At 38.1% G+C, this 25,454-nt stretch overlaps 3 protein-coding genes and 1 pseudogene across 4 annotated transcripts; all 4 read right to left on the reverse strand.

The window, feature by feature from the left end:
• Window positions 1-1,039: 1,039 nt before the first annotated feature.
• Window positions 1,040-2,347, reverse strand: LOC121257492 (zinc finger protein ZAT3-like). Its single transcript, XM_041158506.1, has one exon. The coding sequence runs from the start codon at window positions 2,216-2,218 to the stop codon at window positions 1,271-1,273; it is 948 nt and encodes a 315-aa protein (XP_041014440.1). The 5' UTR covers window positions 2,219-2,347; the 3' UTR covers window positions 1,040-1,270.
• A 1,177-nt stretch (window positions 2,348-3,524) lies between these two features.
• Window positions 3,525-4,683, reverse strand: LOC121258800 (annotated as a pseudogene).
• A 2,108-nt stretch (window positions 4,684-6,791) lies between these two features.
• On the reverse strand, window positions 6,792-11,443 carry LOC121257495 (ubiquitin domain-containing protein DSK2b-like). The gene is made up of 9 exons (XM_041158509.1): window positions 10,864-11,443; window positions 9,180-9,977; window positions 8,511-8,719; window positions 8,306-8,419; window positions 7,951-8,009; window positions 7,489-7,517; window positions 7,299-7,391; window positions 7,068-7,219; window positions 6,792-7,026 (listed from the first exon to the last, which is right to left on the reverse strand). Exons 1-8 carry the CDS (start codon window positions 11,102-11,104, stop codon window positions 7,071-7,073), a joined length of 1,692 nt encoding a protein of 563 aa, XP_041014443.1. The 5' UTR covers window positions 11,105-11,443; the 3' UTR covers window positions 6,792-7,026; window positions 7,068-7,070.
• A 1,137-nt stretch (window positions 11,444-12,580) lies between these two features.
• On the reverse strand, window positions 12,581-19,179 carry LOC121257494 (ubiquitin domain-containing protein DSK2a-like). Of its 2 annotated transcripts, none has more exons than XM_041158507.1 (8): window positions 18,605-19,177; window positions 16,818-17,612; window positions 16,083-16,291; window positions 15,877-15,990; window positions 15,488-15,546; window positions 13,262-13,290; window positions 13,072-13,164; window positions 12,581-12,992 (listed from the first exon to the last, which is right to left on the reverse strand). In XM_041158507.1, the coding sequence occupies exons 1-8, from the start codon at window positions 18,837-18,839 to the stop codon at window positions 12,766-12,768; spliced, it is 1,761 nt and encodes a 586-aa protein (XP_041014441.1). In that variant the 5' UTR covers window positions 18,840-19,177; the 3' UTR covers window positions 12,581-12,765. The 2 variants fall into 2 exon arrangements, with proteins under 2 accessions (XP_041014441.1, XP_041014442.1); XM_041158508.1 differs by having other exon boundaries at window positions 12,845-12,990; window positions 13,069-13,164; window positions 18,605-19,179.
• Window positions 19,180-25,454: the final 6,275 nt, after the last annotated feature.

Here is a 25,454-nt window from a genome sequence, read left to right on the forward strand (position 1 = left end):
TAGAAAAAAGATCAAACTAGATGAGGAAAAATGTGTTCCTCCTTGATAAAGGCATTGCTTCAATAGAGGGGATAACTTAGGCTGGAAGGCATTGCATCAAAAGAGAGAATAACTTGGGCTAGCTGGACCACACTTGCAAAAAATAGAAGAAAGTTATAAAGTTGAGGAGGGTTAGAGACAGGGCCACATATCACTATCCTTAGTTTTTGCCTTCTTGGTAGGATATTTTGTGGTGGGTTGCTTGGAAGCAAGCTTAGGGTACAGCTATATAGTGGTCATGAAAAGGTCATAGATTTTTGTCAAACCTATCCAAATAAGATAAGCACGACATTCCATGTGATCAAGGAAGAGCTGTGAATTTATACGAGGAATATGGATATGGTTCATGAGAATGTGTAAGGTTGAATTGGAAGATGGAGTGGTGTTGAACAGGGATGTTGATAGCTAGGTAGTCAATATATCTAGGTAACTAGAATGATATTGGTGAAGTTGATGATGGCTAGGTGGTCAACATAGGTGATTCAAATAGAATACAAGATGGTGAGATGGAATGGCTAAAGGAGAGGTTGACATCTGTCATCCTACATGTGTAAGCGGGCCCTACATACAACATAGAGGATTGCTCTCCGAACACTCAATACCTTAAGTAGCTCATTGCATCAATCAAATCAAAACAGATTAAGAACACTAATTACAACTATGAATTCTAGAAAATACTTCAAAATCTAATGCAAATTCCACGAAATGGGACTTGCATGCACATTATAATGATTTAAGGTACGTACCCAAAACATAGGATAAGGACTGAATTGGTCAGTGTTATAATTTGCTGATGCTATGGCAAGGTTGCGGGAAATCTCTGCTGGAGCAATGGCCAACGGAAATCTTATGTTATGTGCAGCGACAATTAATCATCCCTGCAAACATGTTGAAATTAACCATCTTGCAAGGAACACCGTACATAAATGTTTCAAACACGCGCCCAAATCAAAGTATTAAGTGGAAAAAATGTGCATGGCATAAGCTAAAAGGATTCATCAACCTCAATCTAGCTAATTAATAATCTCTGTGAATTTAGTGGTAATAAGATGTGTCTTTCCATATGTTGTTTGCATATGAAATACAAATTCCTATCTCCCGATTGTGGAGCCAAAACAAAGACACATTTTTTCCATCAAGCCAAACACCCTCAATGTTAGAGAATATACTAGATTACAACATATATATCAGTTTAGCAGAGAACCCAATTGACGTTAGAATCTGTACTCTATCATAGTCCCAACCTTAAATCCAAAGTCAATCCTGAAGAAGCATAAGAAGAGGAGGAACCTTCAAATTCCACTGGGGCAGGCATATTCAAATCGAAGCTAGAACCCAGCTCCTTTGTTCCAGAAGGGCTGAGACCTTGTCGGCTTAGCATTGATGGTTCATCCCCTTTCTCCCAATGCCACCTCTTATGCCCACCCAAAGCTTGCCCACTTGAAAACACTCTCAAACAAATGCTGCACTTGTGCCCTGATCCCAAAACCATCACCCCATTGTCCTCCACGCTATCCCTTTCATCGCGGCCATGGTGATCCTCAACCTCCTGATCACCATCGCTCCTCGTTATGGCGAAACACCCTTTCACATTCTTGTGACTCGCCCTATGCCCTCCTAACGCCCGGTGCGACCCAAATACCTTCTTGCAGCTCATACACTCGAACCGGCAGCTTGCCTCCTCGGCCGCATCCTCCTTGAGAAAAGACCCACCTGATTCTTGAACCCCATGATGATAGCTACCAGAAACACTCTTGCTCTTACTCTCAATGCCCCCATTGGCCATCATTAACAAGCACGCTGCAGCTTCGTAATCCTCTTCAGTCATCATTACAGGCCGTTCCGAACTACTAGCTGGCGGCGGTACGGGTCTGCGCAGATTCGGCGGGGGATTAATCCCGCGCCACTGTCGTTCCGGGTGGCACCGCATGTGTCCGAACAAGGCCTTCCACGACCAGAATTTCTTCCCGCACTCGCTACACGGCCGCATGATCTTGGGCGCACTTGACGAGTCTGGTTTCTTCCCATGTTTCGACTTCGAAACCACGCCGCTCGAGCTCAGCACCATCACTTCATCGATTCTAATCACTTTCGAACGCTTCTTGCGGCGGGTGTTGTCGTCGGAAAGATGTGGCGAGGAGGGAAAGCGGAGACCGGAGTCAGAGGTGTTCTTCTTCATCGAGATTTCCTGCCAAATTGAAAGGCAAAGGAAAAGAGAAATATAGAAAATGTCGGAGGGATTGTATATGTAGGGTCGGCGGTTGCTATAGCTCTGCGAGGCTGAGAGAGAGAGAGAGAGAGAGAGAGTTGGAATGGTGCAGTTAGTTTCAGTTGGGAAGTGATCGAGTTAGTGGTTATGTGTGCTGCATGGGTGCAGATTACAGGGATGCCCTGGTGGGAGTGGCATGTGGGATAGAAGCAAGCGAGGGCGAAATAGTGAATTGGTATTGCATTCTTGGAGGCAAAGGAAGTTCAATTCTGTACGGCCCTTCCGTGGATCTGATCAAAATCAAATCTTTTAACAAGAGAGTTTGAGACGTGCTCACTCTCAGACTCGCTCCCCTGACTATTCGGATATCTATATAATATATATATATAAATATATATATATATATATATTACCCTTTTTTTTTCCACAAAAATCAAGATTGCCTTATTAAACCACTTGAGGGTAATATTTTTGAATTAAGATAAAGCTGTTATTATCATCTTTTAATTATTTGAATAGCATTTTTTTTTTGGGTATGAAGTTTTATATGTATTGAGATTTTTATTTAATTTTTTTAACGTGTAGTGTGTGACATGTCAAGTTAGAGAGACCTAATTAATCTTAAATAATACTAATATGTAGTTCCATTTTGTCCTCTCATTTTGGCCGCTCATGCATTTAATTTTTTTTTATATTTTTTTCTTTTATTTACTAATTAAAGAAGTGACTATTAGTGTATTGATATTTTTTTATATATTTTTTAAAATGTTTAAAAATACTAAAAAAATATGAATAAGAAAAAAAAATTAAAAAGGGAAATTTTGTATAGGGGCACGGCTAACTTATGGGTGGTACCCTAACAACACTCATTAATCTTTGGCAGTAGCCGATCGGGTGTTATACCCATTTTTAAGCTGACAAATGAGAAGTTGCCACGTATGGGTTTCAACAAAATAAACAATAGGCCTGCATAGTTGATCACGTTTTTGTATTCTCTGTGTGCCCAATCTCTCTCTCTCTCTCTGTGTAAAATAAAACTCCCTTCGGCCTGTCTTCTCCTCCCCCACCCTCGTCGGCCTCAAAACCTGATCAGTACATCATCGGCTTGAGTTTAAATAGAATGAAATTTCCAGTTCCCAATTTAACAGACCTTATCTCGTATACTTTGTTGTATCTGAAAAAACTCAGGTCAGAGGAGCTTAGAAGTTGTGGTCCTAGAGACTGAAGAAGCTGGATTCTTCCATTTATCTTGTACCAGAGTCATTGCAAACTAAGGTTAATCAAAAACTGTTATAGCAGGCTTCATCTTCTTCTTCCTCTCACGAAAGCTACGACATGAAATCAAGCTTGGAAGACAACACTACATAGGCCTAATTGGTTTCTCATTTTCTATTAAAAGGTCTTCATTTGGGGTTCTTTCACTACTACATACTGAGTTAGTTCCATATGGAGTATCATGTGTTGACTTTGGAGGGAGGTCAAGTACAGTTTGTTTTGATGAGAAATAAAGAATAAATAGAAGCAAAATTTTGGCAATATGGTGACACTCCCGTGAGGATATATATCCTACAAGTTGGTGATGAATAAAGAGAATTAAGTGCATTCATTTGTGCACCAATGATCCCTATTTATAGGCCATCATGTACCAGTTGGCAAATGGCACATCCATTGGTAAACCAATGGTAACCCAAAGGTCACAATCTTAAGAAGTGACACAACATTTTGACTAAATAAAAAGGTTGTGTTTCTTGACACTTTACTAGACACACACAACCTTTTGACTAAATCAAAAGACTGTGTCTATTAATACTTTCTTAAACATTACCCCTCATGAGAACCATCACTATGTTAGAGGGTATCATTCTAAAGGGTACACTGTTTGGTGATCACACCTCTTAGAATAACGTGTTTAACTTTTATCTTTCCCTTGGAAATGTTCTAATTGCCAGAGGTGTTTTGGTCCTCAATATCTAGGTCTTGTTAGATGCTCTCTCAGAAAAGTTCAACCAGTTTCTTTTTGGGAGATGGCTTTGAAATGGAACTAGGAATTATGTCCTCTAAATGCGCTTTGTTGACTCGAGGGGTCCCCGTAGAGAAGTTATGATGGACTAGAGTGTTGTCACGGGAAGGGGTAAAATTTGCAAAACAATCAAAGAATACAACAAATTTGATGGGGCCAATAAACTTATATTTCTACATGTCTATCTCCTGCATTCTTTGTTCCTTACACATATTGCTAGAAATTCTAGTTCCTGAATCAAAAGATTCGTATCCACCACATATCGCCACAGAGTGAGCAATGACCTCCGTTCTCAATTCTCCAAATGATTTCTTCGTTTTCCGTTTGGTGCAAACTCAAGTCGTCCTCGCCAGTCGAACAGTCCCATATGATCAATCTCCACGCCTCCTGCTTCTACGAATTCAAGGTCTCCCATTCAATCTGCTTCAGTTACCATTTTCTTTCCCCGTTGGGATCTCTTGAAGGAGACGAAGATGGGTTGGAGGGAGGGGAGAATGGGTGTGCACCCACCGTAAGTCCAGTAAGTCTACCACATTTTACTGGCGGGTGTAAAAAAGGGAATGGACAGCGGCTTCAAGCTTTTCCCTAATCTTTTTTATTTTTTTAAATGTTAGGGAACTTCTCCAAGTCAGGACCCTTCGGACTCACTCCTGTAGAGTAAACTACAATCTCGTGTACCGCACCCTCAGAAGTTTTCCTACACAGAACTGGTTAAATCACTGACTTTTCACTATGGAGTATGGCCCCAAAAGATTGTTTGCACCCATGAGGTGTTGAACCTTGGATCTTGAAGGAAGTAATATCCTAAGACCAAGGCTTTCACCACTTGAAATTTTTTCCTAATCTTTGAACAATCTTAAAACTAGGAGTCAAAATTTCAATTAAGAAATACAAGTAAAGAGGAGGGTGTAGTCGTAAATAATTTTTACAAATGTACGCTTACAAACTAATATGACTGTATTTGAGATGTTAGATCTATTTTATAATAAAATAATTTTATAATTTTAAAAAATAAAATAATTTAACAATCTCGCATATCACATAAACTCACATTAGTTTAGATCTATTGTAATAAAAATAATGTTAACGTCTCACATACCACATCAAACCATGAGTCAAAATTTCAATTAAGAAATACAAGTAAAAAGGAGGGCGTAGTTGTTAATAAATTTTACAAATGTACGCTTACAAACTAGTATGACTTTATTTTATGTTAGATCTACTTTATAATAAAATAATTTTACAATCTCGCGTGCCACATAAATAGTTTAGATCTATTGTGATAAAAATAATTTTAACATCTCACATATAACATCAAGTCACGTCAATTTATAATGAAAAAAGAAATGAAAATGGAAGGAACAAAAGGACTTTCTAATTTTATCTCATAATATTCATATCTCACTTCATTTGGTTAAGGAAATATTATCTATATATATTGTATGCATGCATGAATTGCCAGCAAATGCAACTCTAAAATAACAGGTAGTATTGTCCATTAATTTTTTTACAAGTAAAAAATGCATAATCTTCCTTATATTTTGGAGTCCAATTTTGAATATATATATATATATATATATACACACACACACACACACTAGCAGTAGCTTAACATTTGCCTAATTGGTAGAGAAAACAAAATTCTTAAAAATAATGTGTCCAAACTGTAAATAAAGTGACACCCTACATGCAGTAAATAATCTTGAATAATTGAATTAGATGTTAGTTCACAATCATTAAGATTAAAAGAGTACATAAGATTGATTAGTAAATAACCTAATTATTATGAGATTTAAATTATGTTAAAATTTCTAATTATTTATATGGTTTTACTCTCTTAAAAATATTTAGCAAAATTTCATCATTTATTTAACGATGAAAGATTAGTATTTTATAAATTAAAATTAATTTTAAATATATGATATGATATTTATCTTTTAATTATTTATTTAAGTTAGTTTATTTTCAATATTTTAATCTCTACCGTTGGATTAAATATAGGGATTCAAGATGAATGGTTGGCTGACAAAACCAGAAGATTAAAACCGTAATGACAAATTAACTAAGAGTGGCTGACAAAGTGTTAATAGAAAAAGTAAAGCACAAAAATAAGGCTAAAATCATAATAACACCTAACTACCAAGGGCATTGATGGAATAAAAATGTTAAACAAGAATTACTTATTATCACTGTTCATATCTTATAGACACTTTTAAGTATAGGGAGATATATATATATATATATATATATATATATTTATATAGACACACCTCAAAAGCTTGGTTCCAAAATATTTTTACAAAAAAAAGATGTATTATTTTTTAGACCTCGAAGGTGTCTTTCTTCCATCCTTCATTGGTCTCTTCAACTCCTTTTATCTTTTTCCTACGCGGAACCAAGAGAAAAAAAAGTCTTGAGTTAGAATATTGAGGAACTTTTTAAATTTATTCAAACAAAAATGGTTGACATGACAAATAATGAAAATCCAGGAGGGTTTTGTGAGCGCAAAAATCCAAAAAAAGCAACAATAGGCAGTCACAGAGAAAATATATGTAAATTGTGTATGTACACGAGACAGACAGTGAAAGGGCACCAAAATAAACCGGTACAGCAAATGCTTATAACTCACAATCTCACGGCTCTATCATAGCGTGTCCTCTCGCTTATTAACACGCTCAAAATGGAATGTTTGTCTGGACATCGAGTGCCTTTACAAAGGCTCTAGTCCAAATTAACGATTCTTACAAAGTCCAAATGACTGTTGCCTGAGTAACTATTAAAGAGGGAAAAACCCAATGAGCTTTATAGCCCGGAATTCCCCAAAAGTCGCTCCACTGCAGCATGGACATTCCCCGCCGTAGCACGCAGTGCCCTGATATTCTCCTGAGTATCAAAGAAACCCATTTCTTGGAGCTGTGAAAGTTGAGTTGCATACAGTTCCTCCGGGGGTACTACAGAAGTATAAGACAAATATCAGTGGCAAATTAACGGCTAGAGTACCTAAAATGTGGTAAATGAAAGAATTCTGACCATCTGGGTTATTTGGAACGGTCAAGCTCCCAGCTCCAAGACCTCCAAACATGTTCATCATCAACTCCAGTGCAGCAGCATTATTCGGTGCTCCTGTTAAAAGGCAAGAACATCAAATCAATGGAAACTTAATTGGAAAGGGAAAACAATACATTCTCTTCTAAGTTTAAGTTCTTGTCTTCTGAAGTACCTGGAGTCCCACCAGTCTGAGCTTGATCCCTGCGAGATAAAAGCAAATCATATGTAAGGGCCAACAACGGCATGATTTGATCAACATAATGAAGAGAAACCTCTAAGAAGCACACAGGCTAAAAAGTCTAAAAATGCATTTACATGTGGTATGTTCAATAAGTGACAGAATTAAAAAAGTCCAAGGGGATCTGTGTTAGCATTTGGAAAAGCGCTTACAAGTACCAAATCAATTATACTTATTAAATTCCTATAATATTCAGAAGGAAAAGGAGTTATCATAAGTAATTAACTGCATCTCTGGTAGGAAAGCCCTGATTTTGAACTAATCATCTGGAAAACAATCATGATTATCCATCAATAACTGTCCGGGGGCACAAAACCAAATAAACCCCTCACAACCTTGCAGCAAGTAAAGAAATGGCACCACTCAAGTAACAAAGAAATATACATCCTCACTTACAATGTTGATTGCCGTTGATTAAGCCGAGACGTGAGTGATTGCTGTAAAGCTAGCATTTGCTGCAAGAGACACACAGAACGGAACAAAATAAAAGTAGTCAAGCATGGGTGAATCACCGTTAAACTTCATGGTGAACCCATTTGTTTTTTAGACAAGTAACTTCATGCATGCCGCCAAATTCAATCAATCCCATATTTCTTACCAGCAAAAACCTGTTATCAAGTAAAACATGATTGTCTCCCACCATAATTTTCTCTCACCAAAACGGTTTGAAAGAATATACCACATATAAAGAATTTGAACATAACACACAAGCAGAGAGAATGAGATTGAGACCATGTGGGTAAAGATGAACCTGCATTGTCTCGGGGTTAGTTAATTGACGTAGAAGATCTGGGTTTTGCATCATTTCTCTCAATTGAGGGTTTGTATCTACCATACCACGTAATTGCGGGTTGAGGCTGAGAATCTAACATTCAAAAAAGCCTATTGAATACATGAAACAGCACAAATCTCAAAAATATGATCCATTCAGCCAAGATAATATTCTGTCATAGTACCTGATTCATATATTGGGGATTAGATAGCAAGCTTTGCATCATCTGTGATACAGCTGGGTTTTGCAAAAGCTGGTTCATTATAGTAGCATCTGGCATTCCATTAAGCATGTGCTCCATATTGGGGAGACCAAGCCCTCCAAGACCACCAATACCAGGTGCCCTTGCATCCCCAGCAGGATTTGGCTGCGTAGTTGTTGTCTGCATACCTCCTGACATGTATATGAATACATATGACAATTTACAATTTGTAATAACATCTTCAACTATATTGAAAGATAGTGACATAAAAGCACCGATTTTCTTTCAGGAAAGTAAGATATTCTATTCAAAGTGGTTATTCAAGTAATTAAATATTCTTGCAATATAATAAAACTGAGCATGCAAGTAACAGCAAATTATTCTAGATTGGTGCAAGTAGATATGCATACCACATAGATAAGACCAAAGGGACAACCATGGATAGTGGCATTAGCAACTAATAAATTGGTACCGATATGTCTATCAATCTCATAAATAAAATTATTGTTTTCTGATAAAAAAAATGGTACCGATAATCCAGATCCATAAATCAAATTTGCAGAACCTTTTCTTTTTGGGTAACAATGTCTTTCTTTCTCTTCTATAATGCTAGAGAGTACATCTGAAAGAGTAAGCAAGGGCAAAGCTCACCGGTGGTATTGTTCCAAGGGTTAGGGAGTGGGTTTGTATTCGGCGAAATAAGCCCACTGGTTGTTTCAGAACCAGTAGTCGAGGGGTTATTAGCACCATCCCTGACTTGTGTCCCACCTTGATTTCCGAAAAGTGCTGCAAACGGGTTTGAACTCGAATCATTTCCAGCATTTCCACCCATAGTTGTAGCATTCAGAAATGGTTCCTGAACATTTTCATACATTCTTCTGAGCATGTTAAATCCCTCTGGGGAAGATTCAATGTTGCTCATCGCCCTGTCAGTGTTTCGCATCATCTCACGCATAAGCTCAGGGTTCCTTGCAGCTTCTACTGTCTGTCGCAGAATCCCAGGATCATTAAGTACGTGAGCAAGCTCTGGATTACGGTCGATGATCTCACGCATCTGAGGATTGTTCATAATCAAGCTGCGCATTAAGTCAGGGTTGCTCATTAGGCTCTGCATGGCAGGCATGTTCATTATTTCCCTCATCATGTTTGGATTCTGAGTCAATTGTTGCTGCACTTGTTCAAACTCTGGCAGTCCAGCTCCAAACAAACCAGGAGCCTCCCCACTGCCTAGGGCATTGAAGCCAAGTCCAGGAAATAAAGATGCACCAAGACCAGCATTTCCCAATCCCCCACCTTCATTTGAACCAACACCACGAGTAACACCTGGACTGTTGTTGGCACTTCCAGAGTTACCTGTAGAAGTTACGTTTGCAGCAGCAGCAGCAGCAGGAGTTGATCCAGCTGAAGCAAACCCACGAACCATGTGAACAGTGTGTTCTGCCTGCAAACCTTCAACAAAAAGGGGGAAATGATTACCCTGAGGAGAAGAAAGACCCGTATAAAGCATATTGCAAACTCTTCTAATGATTCCCTGTGTACAATACAGGAAATAAGGCTCAAATAAATTACTAAGAAACCCAATTTGTTTGATTGTGTAAATCAAGCAAGAAAAAAGAAAACAAAAAGAAAATCTCCCGCAGCTGTTCAAAAAAATATGGTGCAAACAATGATGGGTTCACATTTGCCACCCCCTCACTCTGCCACCAAAAGAAATCATGTCCTCAAGGTGAAATTACTGAAGATATCCTCAACATTAAAAGGCTATGTTTCTATCATTTTTTATACCAAACCCAATATAATGGACCCCCAACGCCACATAGTTAAATAAAACTCTGTACCCTTCTCTATGATAGTCTACAGATGCATCTCAATCGAATCATAAACTTCCACAAACTTCAAAATCTCCGAGAGTTTCACAAAGCTCATTCAAGAAACGTAGCACGAACCAAAGAAAACAAACATTAGCAGCTCAAAATCTCAACGAAACCCACTTCAGTTTCCTACCAATACGGGCATTCTACAGGAAAACCATTGACTAAAAGTCTAAAACTAAACAACTCAGATAGAATTCTCAGTGAACTAAAGGAATTGATAAGTAATAGAAGATCTTATTAATAAGTGAACTAATAAAAAGGAATATCCAATACACTGAAAAATTGACATTGAGATGACTCACGCAAAGTAAAATAAAAATTAAGCTCATCGATTCAGCATAAATATCAGGAACAACTGCAACCTCCAATCAAATTAAACTCGAGTAATAAAATAAAATAAAATGAGGTCAAAAGTCAAAACTAAAATTCTCACGAACATATCAAGGAATCGAGACACGTACCATAGCTTTCTAGGGTTTGATCATCTTTCAAGATGCGACCTTTGTAAATCAACCTCTGCTGATCAGCTAGGACGTCGCAATTCTGAGCCAGAACCGCTTTGAATGCGCTAACGGTGGACTGGAGGCTGGTCCTCACAGCGAATTTCGAACCGTTGGAGCACCGGATATTGATCGGCACCACTTGTTCTTCTTCATCACCACCACCGACTCTCGGCTCACTGGAATCACCCACGCCACCCATGGTAATCAATCGTTTAAAAAAGGTGAAAGCGAAAACACAAATCCGATGTGAATCAAAACCCCCCACCCCCCTGCAAAAATGGATCTGTGCGAGTGCGCGCGCGCGCCCTGGTGCAGAAGGAAGAAGTGGTATTCCCGAATGAAAGTTGTTTACTACGTTAATGATTATATGAGAACAAAATCGACGGAAAATAATAAAGAGTCAGAGAAAAACAAATGAATATTTGATTTTTCCCAAAGAAAAAAGACGGTAAGGATCGCTTTTATGTGGGGTTTGGAACTTTGGACTTTGCGTGCCCAATGCGAGAGACCGCTCTTTTTTTCTATCTTTTTCTCTCGAGAAAGTAATAATCGCAATGTTAGGAACACCACCCGTATCCATATCATTTCTAATTGAATGGCTCAAAATTGGAGATTTTAATTTTCATAAAACAAATCAACGTTTCAATCTTAATTTTATGACATCTTCGGCTGTGACATAAGTTGACTGTTGTTAGAAAATTGTATAGTTTATTTTCAATTTCATAAGTTTTAACTCTTAATTCATTAATTTTAATCGTAAAAAGAATAATGCTGCGTACAAACATGAAACACTTTAAAAAACTGAATTCACAGTATAAAAAAAAAAAAAACTAATTCACTTGAGTTCAATTTATTGAAAAAATAAACCCGTTCACCATTTGGCACTGTTTTCTATTATTTTGGGACGTTTGTTGGGAAAACCTCACCCCTTCCTCATGTATCATCTTTCTAGTTTTAAAGTTAATTTGCTTAAAAAATAATAATATTCAAAGGATTGTACGGGATTAGCGTGCCTAAACAGAACCCCACTTGAGAGAGAGAGAGAGAGAGCTGTTACCAAATAAACCTTGCTTCCAATGCTTCAGCAACTTGTTTGCCGTGAGAACATTTGTTCATTACAGCACAAGTATGAAGAAAAATAGTTAGTAACATCTTACACAGAAAAGTTCATGTCACTAAATTTCCAGCCTTGAGCCTTCTGCATAATACACGAATAACTGATACTAAAAGCAAGGGAAATATAGGCACTAGTGAGAGAAAAAGATACACGAGAACCTCAAGTTTGGACAAGAAATTGATGAGACCTTCTTTTCGATAGGATATCCATGTGGGATGTTATTAGTTGTATGGAACTCCATTTTCCTCCATTAGGCATATAGATCAACCAAGTTACCAAAGGCATAGCCTGCCGAAGGGGCATTCACCTTGCTTTGAAGGACACTGCATAACTGCGTATAGACCAGAAATCATACATAGAAGATTTGAAATAATCTCCATTTCCAGTATCCGCTGAAATCATATTAGGAGCTTGATATACATGACCTTGTTTCAAGTAAGGTTGTGCAGCATTTCTGATGCCTGCTTTGCTTTCCCAGTTCATTTATGTATTGAAAGATGAAAATCCAGGTGGGTTTCGTGAGTGCATACAAGAAAATCCAACAAATCAACAAGAGGATAGTCTCAGAAAATATTTGGGGAAATTGTGTATGTACATGAGAGACAGACAGTGAAAGGGCACCAAAATAATCCGGTACCAACAAATGCTTATAACTCACAATCTCACGGCTCTATCATAGCGTGTCCTGATTAACACGCTCAAAATGAAATCTTTGTCTGGACATCGCGTGCCTTTACGATCCACTAGTCCAAAATAACTACTCTTACAAGTCCAAATGACGGCTGCCCAGAGTAACCATTAAAAAGGAAAAACCCAATAAGTTTATTGCCCGGAATTACCCAAAAGTCGCTCAACCGCAGCATGGACATTCCCAGCCGTAGCACGCAGTGCCCTGATATTCTCCTGAGTATCAAAGAAACCCATTTCTTGGAGCTGTGAAAGCTGAGTTGCATACAGTTCTTCCGGGGTACTACAGCAGTAAAAGACAAATATCAGTGCCAAACTAACGGCTAGAGTGCCTAAAATGTGGTCAATGAAAAAATTCTGACCATCTGGGTTATTTGGAACAGTCAAGCTTCCAGCTCCAAGGCCACCAAACATGTTCATCATCAGCTCCAGTGCAGCAGCATTATTTGGTGCTCCTGTTCAAAGGCAAGAGCATCAAATCAATGGAAACTTAATTGGAAAGGGAAAACAAGACATTATCTTCTAAGATTAAGTTCTTGTCTTCTGAAGTACCTGTAGTCCCCCCAGTCTGATCTTGATCCCTGAAAGAGAGCAGCAAATATGTAAGGACCAACAACAGAATTGATGACTGCTGGTCAACATAATGCAGAGAAACCTCTAGGAAGCACACAGGCTAAAAAGCCTATGACGCATTAGGCATATGGTATGTTTCATAATTCACAAAGAATCACACAAGTCCGATGGGATTTATGTAGAGCAGTGGCACTATAACCTCTAATTAATATCGAGAAGTGGCCCTTCCAAAGTCCAAAGAAAATAATCTACCCAGAACAATAGTGCGGTTAACAAGCCATGGAGAAGTGGGCACTTCTCAAAATCCAAGAATATCTTTTTTTGATAAGTAAGAATAATTTATTGATCCACATAATTAGGCCTGGCCGAGATACACAGGAAGTATAAAAGAGATGAACCTAATTACAAGTTAAGCGCTGTGAAAATCAGCATAAAAGTCATGAAAACTAATCCCATTCATTAGAATTGTCAAAGCCCATCGCCGAAGCTCAATTACGACCTAATTACAATCGCCGAAGCCCAAAGTAACAATGTATGAAAGAAAAAGTCCCTGAACACTCCCATCGATCGTTCCCTATTATCAAAACAACGACCATTCCTTTCATTCCAAGTACACCACATTAAGCATAGAGGTACCATCTTCCAAACAGCCACTATTTGACGATTACCCTGAATTCCTCTCCAACATGACAGTAAGCACCACCCTCCTAGGCATGACCCAGGCAATACCAAGCCTAGTAAAGATTTCATCCCATAAAACCTTAACCACCTCACAGTGAAGAAGGAGATGATCCGCTGTTTCTCCGTTTCTTTTACACATAAAGCACCAATCCATTATAAAAAGACCGCGCTTTCTCAACTTATCAATGGTCAAAATTTTCCCGTGAGAGGCCAACCAGCCAAAGAAAGCAACCTTAAGCGGAACATTACTCCTCCAAATGCTCTTCCAAGGGAAAACAATAGAAGAATGGGGCGACATAACCTTATAAAAGGATCTGACCAAGAAGTTCTTGCTCCCCAAATGAATCCAAAGCAACCTGTCCTCCCCCTTCCGCTTTTAAGTTCAGTGCATATAATGCACTGTAAAATTATGTGATGTCTCCCACCTTCCAATCCTGGAAAGGTCTAATAAACCTCACAGACCATTGAAGAGAAGGTAATGTCCATGTTATCGGCCACTGAAGCATCCTTATCCAACGCAATCCTATAAAGAGAAGGGAAAGCATTCTTCAAGGCAACATCACCACGCCAAATATTGTACCAGAATCTGATCCGTGTTCCCCTTCCCACCTCAAATCTGAAATTGCTGAAGAAATCTTCCCAACCATTTCGAATAAATTTCCAAACTCCCACCAACCATGCCATATGCTCCTCTTACTTCTTTTGAGCACCAACCACCCCAAATACTCCATATTTGACATCAATAACATTCCTCCAAAGAGCCTCCCCTTCCTAATGATACCGCCATAGCCATTTCCCCAATAATGCATTATTGAAGGTTCTCAACTTTTTGATCCCTAGACCACCACAAGATAAAAGGAATTTTTTCTCATCCTCTAGGCCTCCCCACAAGAAATCAAGAAAAATCTTCTCCAATTTATTTACCACCCCTGTAGGCAAAGGGAATAAAGATAGAAAGTATGTTGGGAGATTAGAAAGCATGCTCTTGATTGAGGTGGTCCTAAATTGTACCGCCTTTAGACAAGTAGATCCTCTTCCAACCCGCCAATCTATGTTCAATCTTTTCAACAATCCCATCCCACATTGCCTTGAATTTATGAGGAGCCCCAAAGGGAAGACCAAGATACTTCATAGGCAAGGATGACACATTGCAGCTCAAGATAGCAGCCAATTCGCCTAAGTTATGAACCAAGCCAACAGAAACCATTTCAGATTTAGATAGATTCACCTTAAGGCCGAATATCTTTTACAAGTACCAAATCAATTATACTTAAATTTTGATAATATTTAGAAGAAATAGGAATTAGTAGCCATCAAAAGTAATTAACTAAGTTTCTAGTCAGAAAGCCCTGATTTGAACTAATCATCCGAAAAACAATCAATGATTCATTTTACTTATAACAAAAAATCAATGATTATCAATCTTAACTGTATGGGAGCACAAAGCAACAACCCATCACAACCTTGCACCAAGCAAACAAATGGCACCACTCAAGTAACAAAGAAAGATACATCCTCACTTACAAGGTTGATTGCCGTAGATTAAGCCGAGATGTGAGTGACTGCTGTAAAGCTAGCATTTGCTGCAAGGGAAGCACGGAAAGGAACAAAAGAAATGCCAAGCATGGGTTAATCATCATTAAACGTCATGGTAAAAACATTTGCTTTTTTTTTTTTAAATAAGTAACTTATGCACTTGTCACAAAATTCAATCAATCCCATATTTTTTAACAGCCAAAACCTGTTTATCAAGGAAAACATGATTGTCTCTCACCATGACCATGACTTAGAAACTCAGTCATAATATTAAATGGCATAAATTAATTTAGAAGAATATACCACAAAAATAGAATTTGAACATATCAGACACATACAGAGAGAATGAGATTAAGACCATGTGGGCAAAGATGAACCTGCATTGTCTCAGGGTTGGTTAATTGACGCAGAAGATCTGGATTTTGCATCATTTCTCTTAATTGAGGATTCGTATCTACCATGCCACGTAGTTGTGGGTTGAGGCTGAGAATCTAACATTCAAAAAGGCCTATTAAATAAATGAAACAGCACAAATCTCATAAATATGATCTATTCAGCTAAGACAAAGTCCTAGTCGTAGTACCTGATTCATATATTGGGGATTAGAGAGCAAGCTTTGCATCATCTGTGATACAGCTGGGTTCTGCAAAAACTGGCTCATTAGAGTAGCATCTGGGATGCCATTAAACATGTGTTCCATATTGGGGAGACCAAGCCCTCCAAGACCACCAATACCAGGTGCCCCGGCATCCCCAGCTGGATTTGGTTGTGTAGTTGTTGTCTGAGTACCTCCTGACATATTATATGAATACATACGAAGATTTTAATAAGCAAAAGTTATAATTCACAATTTCTAATAACATCTTTGAACTACATTGAAAGATAGTGACATAAAAGCAGTGATTTTTTGCTAGGAAAGTAAGACATTCTATTCAACATGGTTATTCAGGAAATCAAATATGCTTGCAATATAATAACTGAGCATGCAAGTAATAGAGAATAAATCCAATAACATAACATTCGAGATTGGTGCAAGTAGTATGTATACCGCATAGATAAGAGAAAAGAGGCTCTTCCAACAACTATGGATAATGGCATTAGCCACTAATAAAATGGTAATGATATGCCCGTCAATCTCATCAATAAAATTCTTGTTTACTGATAAAAAATGGCACCGATCCAGATCCATTAATTAAATTTGCAGAACCATTTTTTTTTGGGGGGTAACACTCCTTTCTTCTATAATGCTGGAGAGTACATATGATAACTAAAGCCGGAACATAAAAGCTTCGAAAGACTAAGCAATGGTAAAGCTCACCAGCAGTATTGTTCCAAGGGTTAGGGAGTGGGTTTGTATTTGGAGAACTAAGCTCACTGGTTGTTTCAGAACCAGTAGTCGAGGGGTTATTAGCACCATCCCTGACTTGTATCCCACCTTGATTTCCGAAAAGTGCTGCAAACGGGTTTGAACTCGAATCATTTCCAGCATTTCCACCCATCGTTGTAGCATTCAGAAATGGTTCCTGAACATTTTCATACATTCTTCTGAGCATGTTAAATCCCTCAGGGGTAGATTCAATGTTGCTCATCGCCCTGTCAGTGTTCCGCATCATCTCACGCATAAGCTCAGGGTTCCTTGCAGCTTCTACCGTCTGTCGAAGAATCCCAGGGTCATTAAGTACATGAGCAAGCTCTGGATTACGGTCGATGATCTCACGCATCTGAGGATTGTTCATAATCAAGCTGCGCATTAACTCAGGGTTGTTCATTAGGCTCTGCATGGCAGGCATGTTCATTATTTCCCGCATCATGTTTGGATTCTGAGTCAATTGTTGCTGCACTTGTTCAAACTCTGGCAGTCCAGCTCCAAACAAACCAGATTCGTCCCCACTGCCTAGCGCATTAAAGCCCAGTCCAGGAAATAAAGACGCACCAAGACCAGCATTTCCCAAGCCCCCACCTTCATTTGGACCAACACCCCGTGTAACACCTGGACCGTTGTTGGGACTTCCAGAGTTACCAGTAGCAGTAGCATTTGCAGCAGCAGCAGCAGGAGTTGATGCAGCTGAAGCAAACCCACGAACCATGTGCACAGTGTGTTCTGCCTGCAAACCTTCAACAAAAATGTACAAAAGAAGGGGAAAATGATTAATCTGAGGAGAAGAAAAGACCCTTATAAAGCATATTGCAAACTCTTATAATGCTTCCTGCGAATTATTTACTGGGTATAAAGCTCAAATAAATTACTCAGAACCAGATTTGTTTGATTAAGCATGAAAAGCAAAGCAAAAAGGAAAAAACTTCTACAGCTGTTCAAAAAAATATGGCCCAAACAGTGGTGAGTTCACCTCTGCCTTCCCCTCACTTTTGCCACTAAAAGAAAATCGTGTTCTCATGGTGGAATGACTGAAGATTTTTTTTTTTTAATAAGTATTCAATGTGGTAATTATACACTTTAAGTACACCACTACTGTGGAATGACTGAAGATGACCTTGACATGAAAACACTATTCTTCTATCATTTTTTATACCAAGCCCAATATACTAATAGACTTCCAAAGCAACACAGTTTAATAAAACTTTGTACCCTTCTGTATGATAGTCTACAGATGCATCTCAATCAAATCATACAGTTTAATGAACTTCAAAATCTCCGAGAGTTTCACAAAGCTAATTCAATAACGTAGCATGAACCAAAGAAAACAAGCATTAGCAGCTCAGAATCTTAACAAAACCCACTTCACTTTGCTATCAATACGGACTTTCTACAGGAAACCCAGTGACAAAAAGTCAAATTAAAAAATTACTACGACAGATTTCTCAGTGAACTAAAACATAGTTTTTTTTTTTTTTTTTATAAGCAGAACTAAAACATAGTTAATAAATAGAAGATCTTGTTAAGAAGCGAACTGAAAAGAAAAACCAATATCCAATACAACAAAAAGTTGAAATTCAAATGTCTAACACATGCAAAGTAAAATAAAAATTTAGCTCGTCGACTCCGCATAAATAGAAGGAACAACTGCAATCTCCTATTAAACTAAACTTAAGAAATAAATATTAATTAAAATTCTCTCGTACATATAAAGGAATCGAGGTACGTACCATAGCTTTCTAGGGTTTGATCATCCTTCAAGATGCGACCTTTGTAAATCAATCTCTGCTGATCAGCTAGGACGTCGCAATTCTGAGCCAGAACCGCTTTGAATGCGCTAACGGTGGACGCGAGGCTGGTCCTCACAGTAAATTTCGAACCGTTGGAGCACCGGATATTGATCGCCACTTGTTCTTCTTCACCACCACCGACTCTCGGCTCGCTCGAATCACCCTCGGAACCCATAGTAATCGATCTTTCAAAAAAAGCGAAAGCGAAAGCACAAACCCTAAGTTAATCAAAAGCCCCCCAAAATCGATCTGTGATGGTGTGCAGAAGGAAGAATTGGTATTCCCGAATGAAAACTGTTTAATATGTTAATGATTATATGAGCACAAAAAATAAACGGAAAATATTAAAAAATCACACAAAAACAAATGAACGTATGATTTTTCCCAAAGAAAAAAGACAGTAAGATTTGGGAATGGAACAGAGAGAGGGGAAGGGTTGAGACGTGAGAGCGCTTTATTTGGGGTTTGGACTTTGGGTGCCCAACGCGAGAGATTGTTTTTTTTTTTTATATTTTCCTTCCCTTTTTGTTTTCTCGCGAAACTCTCACCCTACATCCGAGATTAGTGAAAGCTTAATTTATCATTTAGTTGTCAATCTTAATTCGTTTATTCGGCCGTGACATTAATTACCGAATATTAAAAAAAATGATATTTACAATTTGCAAAACCTCAACAAGCCCATACAAATTATTTAATTAAATCGCTTAAACCTCTTAATTCATCAGTTTCTAGATTAAAAAAAAATCATTAGTTTATGTGACAATTTGAACTTAGTCAAGTCCTTGCTTATCTTTTGTCACCATGTTATATTTAATTTTGGGTCGTGCCAAAGGTATAGAGTACTTAGAAACCTTGGGGTTTAGTTAATTATTTATTTGTCTTGGTGCACTGACCATCTAAGCCCATAAGAGAGGTCCAACAGGCCTTAGGATTTCGGCCCGTCCTTGTTGTGCTAAAGCCTAAAATCCTAAGGGAATAAGGGGCACACACCCAACACACCAAACCTTCAGGTCACTTGTCACACATTCAAGGCCCAATGAATCTAGACAAGATTGTGAGACGAAAGGGTGGGAGACTGGTTTCGATAACCTAAAAATCCTCGCACGCCAACCATGACAAAGGAGCACCAGATTTTGTGTAACACACAAGCCCAACACCAAGCTCAAGCCAAGCCCATATAAAATTTAAAAAATATTTTTTTTAAGAAGCCCAAAATTAGATTAGTCGGGTAATTTTTGGAAAGATTTCGAACCCATAAATTATTATGATAAATTATAAGAGTTTTATTGGACTTAATATTTGGATAAAAGCCCATTTAATATCTATGGACTAAATGAGTCCTAAATAATTAGCAAGTGTCCAAAGAAGTTCTTCTAAAAGCCTGGAGATATTATTGGAAGATAGATTTATTTTAGACATGAGGATTAAGGTCCAGTTTGTTTACGAGGATCCAACCTATGATTTGTATTTGAAATATTTGTTATCAATTTCAAACATATTAGGGTTACAACTCTGGAGTCTCATTCTCATTAAAATTCTTAAACCCACAGTCCCATAGATTGTGGTGGGTCTTATTTGTTTTCAAACCCTAGTTCTGGTTATCCTTCACCACATTCACCACCTAGCAACATCATTCTCCCCCACATTGCACTCCCTCCTCCACGCCAAACCAAACCGCAAGCTGCCACTACACACACAGGATGATATATATGGAGAGAGAGACTCGTGCATGTTGAGTAACGTTGTTGAGCTCTCCTGCACGACGAAAGCCGCCCACTACCTCAAACCTCCATCTCACAAAGTAATCTCCCTGCCCAGACCTATGCGAGCCCTCTGTCGTCTGCCATACGACACCAACCACCACCTCATCACATGAAAATCCACACATCTGCAAAACCACATTAAAACAGCCTCTGTTCTACATAACCAACCACCAGAATAGCCGCCCAACAAGCCACGACCACCACCCTTGCAGAAACTGTAAACCAACCTGCACCACGTACCAAAGCCCACCCCCAGCCACGACAAGTCACCATCATTGTTTCTTTTCTCCTACCCATGGGCACCATGAGTCACCATTGCACCACACACACCACTGCATTGTAGACCCACAGCGATGGAGACCACAACTTAAGCCCACAGAGAAAGGACCACACTCGACACAACCTCCAAAGACAACCCAGTGGTGCACGTCCCTGTGCACTACCTAACCAACAGCTAGCCACCATGCTGCTCCTTCCATCGATACAAGATAACCCCTGTTTCACCACACAAAAACAAAGCACAACTTCCGTTAAACACAGCTTCTCTACAAGCCACCCAGTCACTTACTGCCCTTGCATCGTAGCTAGGGGTGTAACCGGTCCGATTCGATCTGATTTTAGACATACTTTAGAACCGAACCGGTATATACCAGTTTTGAGATTTGAAGAACCAATACCGCACCGATTACACCCTTAAACCGGTATTTCTGAATTTACCGGTTTCGGTCTAATTTTTTCAATATATTATATAGTATATATAATATAGTATATATTATAATATATAATAATATAGTGATAATATATTGTAATATATTATAATATATAGTGATATAGTATTAGTATAACTACTAATACAATAGACTATAGTGATAATATATAGTTATTTATATAGGATTTTAAAATTTAATATTATATTAATTAATAATTTATCATATAATACAAAATTATATATAATATATAAAATTAAAATGTATATATATGAACCGGTCTGGTCCAGTGTTAGAAAATGGAAAACCAGAACCGAACTGATTTTGAGAAAAATAGAATCGGTACTGAATCGGACTGAATCTGGTACCAAACCAAACCCACCGGTTCAGTTCGGTCTGGTTTACCGGTTCACCGGTTTTTTTTTCACCCCTAACCGTAGCCCAGCCAATAGACACTGCCCCAGATCGATCACCATTATACCATAAGCCGTTGTCTCTCTCTCTCTCTCTCTCTCTCTCACACACACACACACACACACAGTGTCGTGCTGCCGCGCTCATGACCACCGAAAATCTTAACCTAGCTCCCCGCGCCGCTGCATCTTTCTCCTCTCAGTAAGCTCTGCCGCCAAACACATATCTTCCCTTTCATGTTTTCCAACCTTGGGTGCAACCCATTACCAGTGTTTAGAAAATGATATATTTTTTAAATTCAATTGTCTTGCTGCCCATAGCGTGTAGGTCATGACAGAAAGCATTATAGACTTGAACTAGGTTTTGTTCCGTGTGAGTTGGTATAAAATATGAAATGCATTTTTATTTGGACTTGGTTTTATTGTAATGAGGAAACTAGTATAGCATTTTAAGTTGGGCTAGGTTGAAAAGAGATTTAAGTGCAAATGCCTTAAATAGACGTGTTTAGAAAACTAAAGTTGAACATGTGAATATTAGATTTATGACTTTAATGTCAATATTATGGAGCTAATATGATTTTAGGAAAACTTGTGAAATTATTTGAAGAAATTATATGAAAATCAAAGTATTTTGGAGAGGGACGATTTTTTTTTAGGGTTTCGAGGATTTTTTTTAGTACATTAAGGGAATATAGACTTTTATATCTCAGGCTTTAATTATGAGGTATGTGCTCTGTTGAAAAATTTACACAAGGTACGCGACTATTTTATAGGTAATGGTTTATTTGCTCTTGGCACTATTGTGAGAAAATTCAGAAAAGTTAAAAGTCCAGGTAAGCTGGATTCCTATGCTAAACTTTGCATAAAAAGAAAATGAACTGAGATTGATTTTATGAAAAATGTGCATGATATGTTTTGAAAAGAAACATGAAAATAATTTCGGTTATGTGTTCTGCATTATTCATGAAATCTATACAAAGAGAGTATTTTCTAACATGACTGGTGTAGACATGAGTAACATTTTAACATCTTGTTTCTGAAATGTGCAAAAGAGTTAATATGAAATATGTGAATTTCCTACATGTTATATGAAGATGCTATGAATCCGTTTTATTATGTGAAAGTGATATGAAAATGTTTAGTACTCTGTTTGATATGATATGGCATCTGAAAAACATTTTGCATGACTTTCTGATTTTGTTCTGATTCTATATTTGATTCAATTTCTAGCTCTGATATGATGGCTCTAATTCTGTTATATGATTGGTACTAACATCTTTGATATGAATGCATCCACTTTGGAAACAAAGAGGTTTTTCTGTGTGTTCTTTCATGTATGCACACATGGGGCTCCGAGAATGAATAAGGTGAAAATTCACATTTTGAATTTTGATACTACTTAGTTTGGCCACCAGGAATAACACAACTCTACCACGGGGGTTAAACATGATATATGATATGATATGATACGATATAATATGAAATGATATGATAAGATGAAGATGTTCAATCATGTTATGCCAAAGGATCTTTGAATATGAACAGTTTATTTTTGAATATGAACAATTTGAAATGTCGCTCTAATTTTCTAATAATACGTTTTGAGATCTACATATTGAAACTGAAATATTTTATTTATGCATTCTGAACTTTATGAAAAGTCTCGTGATGTTTACATACTAGTATGTGTTTTTTGCTTACTAAGTTGTTGATAACCCATTCCTTATCTCTACAATATTTTCAGATATTTTGCATGTTTCATCTAAGGATCAAGAATAGAAAGTATGGGTAAGCCTATGTGAGCATAGTGGATTAAGCACAAAAAGGAAGCCATGGTTATTGGAGAATTTTATTATGTAAATCTATTGTGTTCTGATGACGTGGTATATGCTGAGAGTTTGACGTTTATATTAAGAGTTTGTAGTATTCCTAGTTAATTATTCGGAGTAGTTGAGTTAAAACAACGAGATCTATGTATGATTGAGATGTTGGAGATTTTATCTATATAGATATGATTTTAAGTGATAAGAAGTAACTCTTCAACCCATCCGGGACCAAGGCATTACATTTTGACACTTGTCATACATGAAAAATGGTAGGAGGATTTTCTAGAAGAAAGCAATCATGAGACACCTAGGGAAGACAATGATCACTCGACCAATGCACCCACTCACCAACCACCCACATTTTTCATGCAACTTGTCAAACCCATGTAAGTCCCAAGAAGATTTGCATGAGAAAGTGGCGCATGGGGGAGCTCAAGAGACTAAGGCACATTCTACTAAGAGATTAGGGTTTTGGCCAAAGAGAGGTTCACGCCTACCTAAGAGGTTCCAACCACCTTTTTGCCAAGTGTCGTTCATGCAAGGAACTTTCTAGAAGATGGATATAATTAGAATTGAAAGATGAGCATGGGATAAAACAAAACCCCGGTCCTTAGGTTTCGGCCACTACACCACTCTCCCTTACACACGCCACATGTCACTCACTTAGGACTTCTAGAATGATGTTCATGGGGAAGAGGGAAGCCTAGGAAATGTTCACCACATGCCCCCCCCCCCCCCAAGTATTTAGAGAAGAGGAAAAAACTTCTGGAAATTTGAGATGAGCGGCCAACCAAAACACAAACACACACGCCCTTACCAAGTGGCAAGCATGCATACACCCACTTTCCCCATGATGATTAGGGTTTAGTAAAAAGATCCTTAAGTCCCAAATGTTCATTGAACCTGGACATAGAAAAGGGACTCGAAGAGGCATTAGGGTTTCAGTTTTTGGAGCCCAGCACGCCACTTGTCAAGAGACCTTTGAGTTTCCAAGAAAAATAAAGATATGGGATGATGAAAAGGAGATTCGGCCAAATGATGAGGGAATGACACTTGGGGCATATAAAAGATCGAGGCCGACAGTTAGAAGGCCTTTTGAATGCCATTTGTTCATGCTTTGCAATCTTTTCACCTCTCACACGCCCAAATTCATTTTCTCTCTAAACAAACACCATTTCTCACTCTCTCTTCTTAGTCACGATCAAGGAAGAATGTGACAACCACGTTCTTAAGGAACACTTCACACGGTACTACTCTAACTCTCACTACTCACAAGTCACACTCACACACATGGGTTATGGGGTCATTAAGGTTTCGGATCCAAGGAAGACCACCACCATCATGCCCAGGTGTTCAACCTTTCTTTGAGAGAATTTCTTGAGAAAAAACTAGGATTTCCCAAGAGGGAAGCCGAAACTAGGAGAAGAGATTCCCACCTCATTCTCAGGAATCTTGGCCACCTTGCACAACATGCACTTCACCTTACACTCATACACACACCTAAGACCTAATGAGGTCAAGAGGAAAAACACGACCACCTTTAACCAATTATCTCTAGGCCGAATGCTTGGAGTTTCACCATGAGCAAAAAGAAGCCCTAGCACGAACACCCACGTTGGATTTAGATTATGTCTTCTTGTTTCTAATATTTTGAACAAACACTTTTTATAGCTTGCTTGATCACATTTCATTGCTTTGAATTATAAGTAGACTCTCAACCTGCTTTGGATAATATTTGTATATGTTGTGTAAACTTTACATTCTTATGTGCTATTATATGAACTAATTGATTGAATATAATCTCTTGCTATGTGATGCCTTGTAATCGGATTTGCATGAAATTCTTGCTATGTTTACTTATTCATGATGTTTAGGATATGCTTAGAGATATTACTTCGAGTAACTTGTTATAATATGTTTGTGTAAGCCTTAAATGATTCGACCATGCATATATCTTCGGGTTTAAGATATTATTCTTTTACTTTGGTATGTCTCGAATGTTATTACTTATGTTTGTAAACTGAGTATTCGAATGTTATAATATTTTTAAGCGATAACATGAAATGTTCAATATTGTATCA

Source organism: Juglans microcarpa x Juglans regia, chromosome 3S (assembly GCF_004785595.1).
Source record: "Juglans microcarpa x Juglans regia isolate MS1-56 chromosome 3S, Jm3101_v1.0, whole genome shotgun sequence".
Lineage (NCBI taxonomy): Eukaryota > Viridiplantae > Streptophyta > Magnoliopsida > Fagales > Juglandaceae > Juglans > Juglans microcarpa x Juglans regia.

Coding starts and splice junctions, on each gene's coding strand:
- LOC121257492 (XM_041158506.1), bottom strand. CDS start 2,218: ATGAAGAAGAACACCTCTGACTCCGGTCTCCGCTTTCCCTCCTCGCCA.
- LOC121257495 (XM_041158509.1), bottom strand. CDS start 11,104: ATGGGTGGCGTGGGTGATTCCAGTGAGCCGAGAGTCGGTGGTGGTGAT. Junction 8,420..8,510: donor ATCCCCAATATATGAATCAG/GTACTATGACAG, acceptor TTTGAATGTTAG/ATTCTCAGCCTCAACCCGCA. Junction 8,010..8,305: donor CTAACCCCGAGACAATGCAG/GTTCATCTTTAC, acceptor TGTCTCTTGCAG/CAAATGCTAGCTTTACAGCA.
- LOC121257494 (XM_041158507.1), bottom strand. CDS start 18,839: ATGGGTTCCGAGGGTGATTCGAGCGAGCCGAGAGTCGGTGGTGGTGAA. Junction 15,991..16,082: donor ATCCCCAATATATGAATCAG/GTACTACGACTA, acceptor TTTGAATGTTAG/ATTCTCAGCCTCAACCCACA. Junction 12,993..13,071: donor TGTTCCAAATAACCCAGATG/GTCAGAATTTTT, acceptor TTACTGCTGTAG/TACCCCGGAAGAACTGTATG.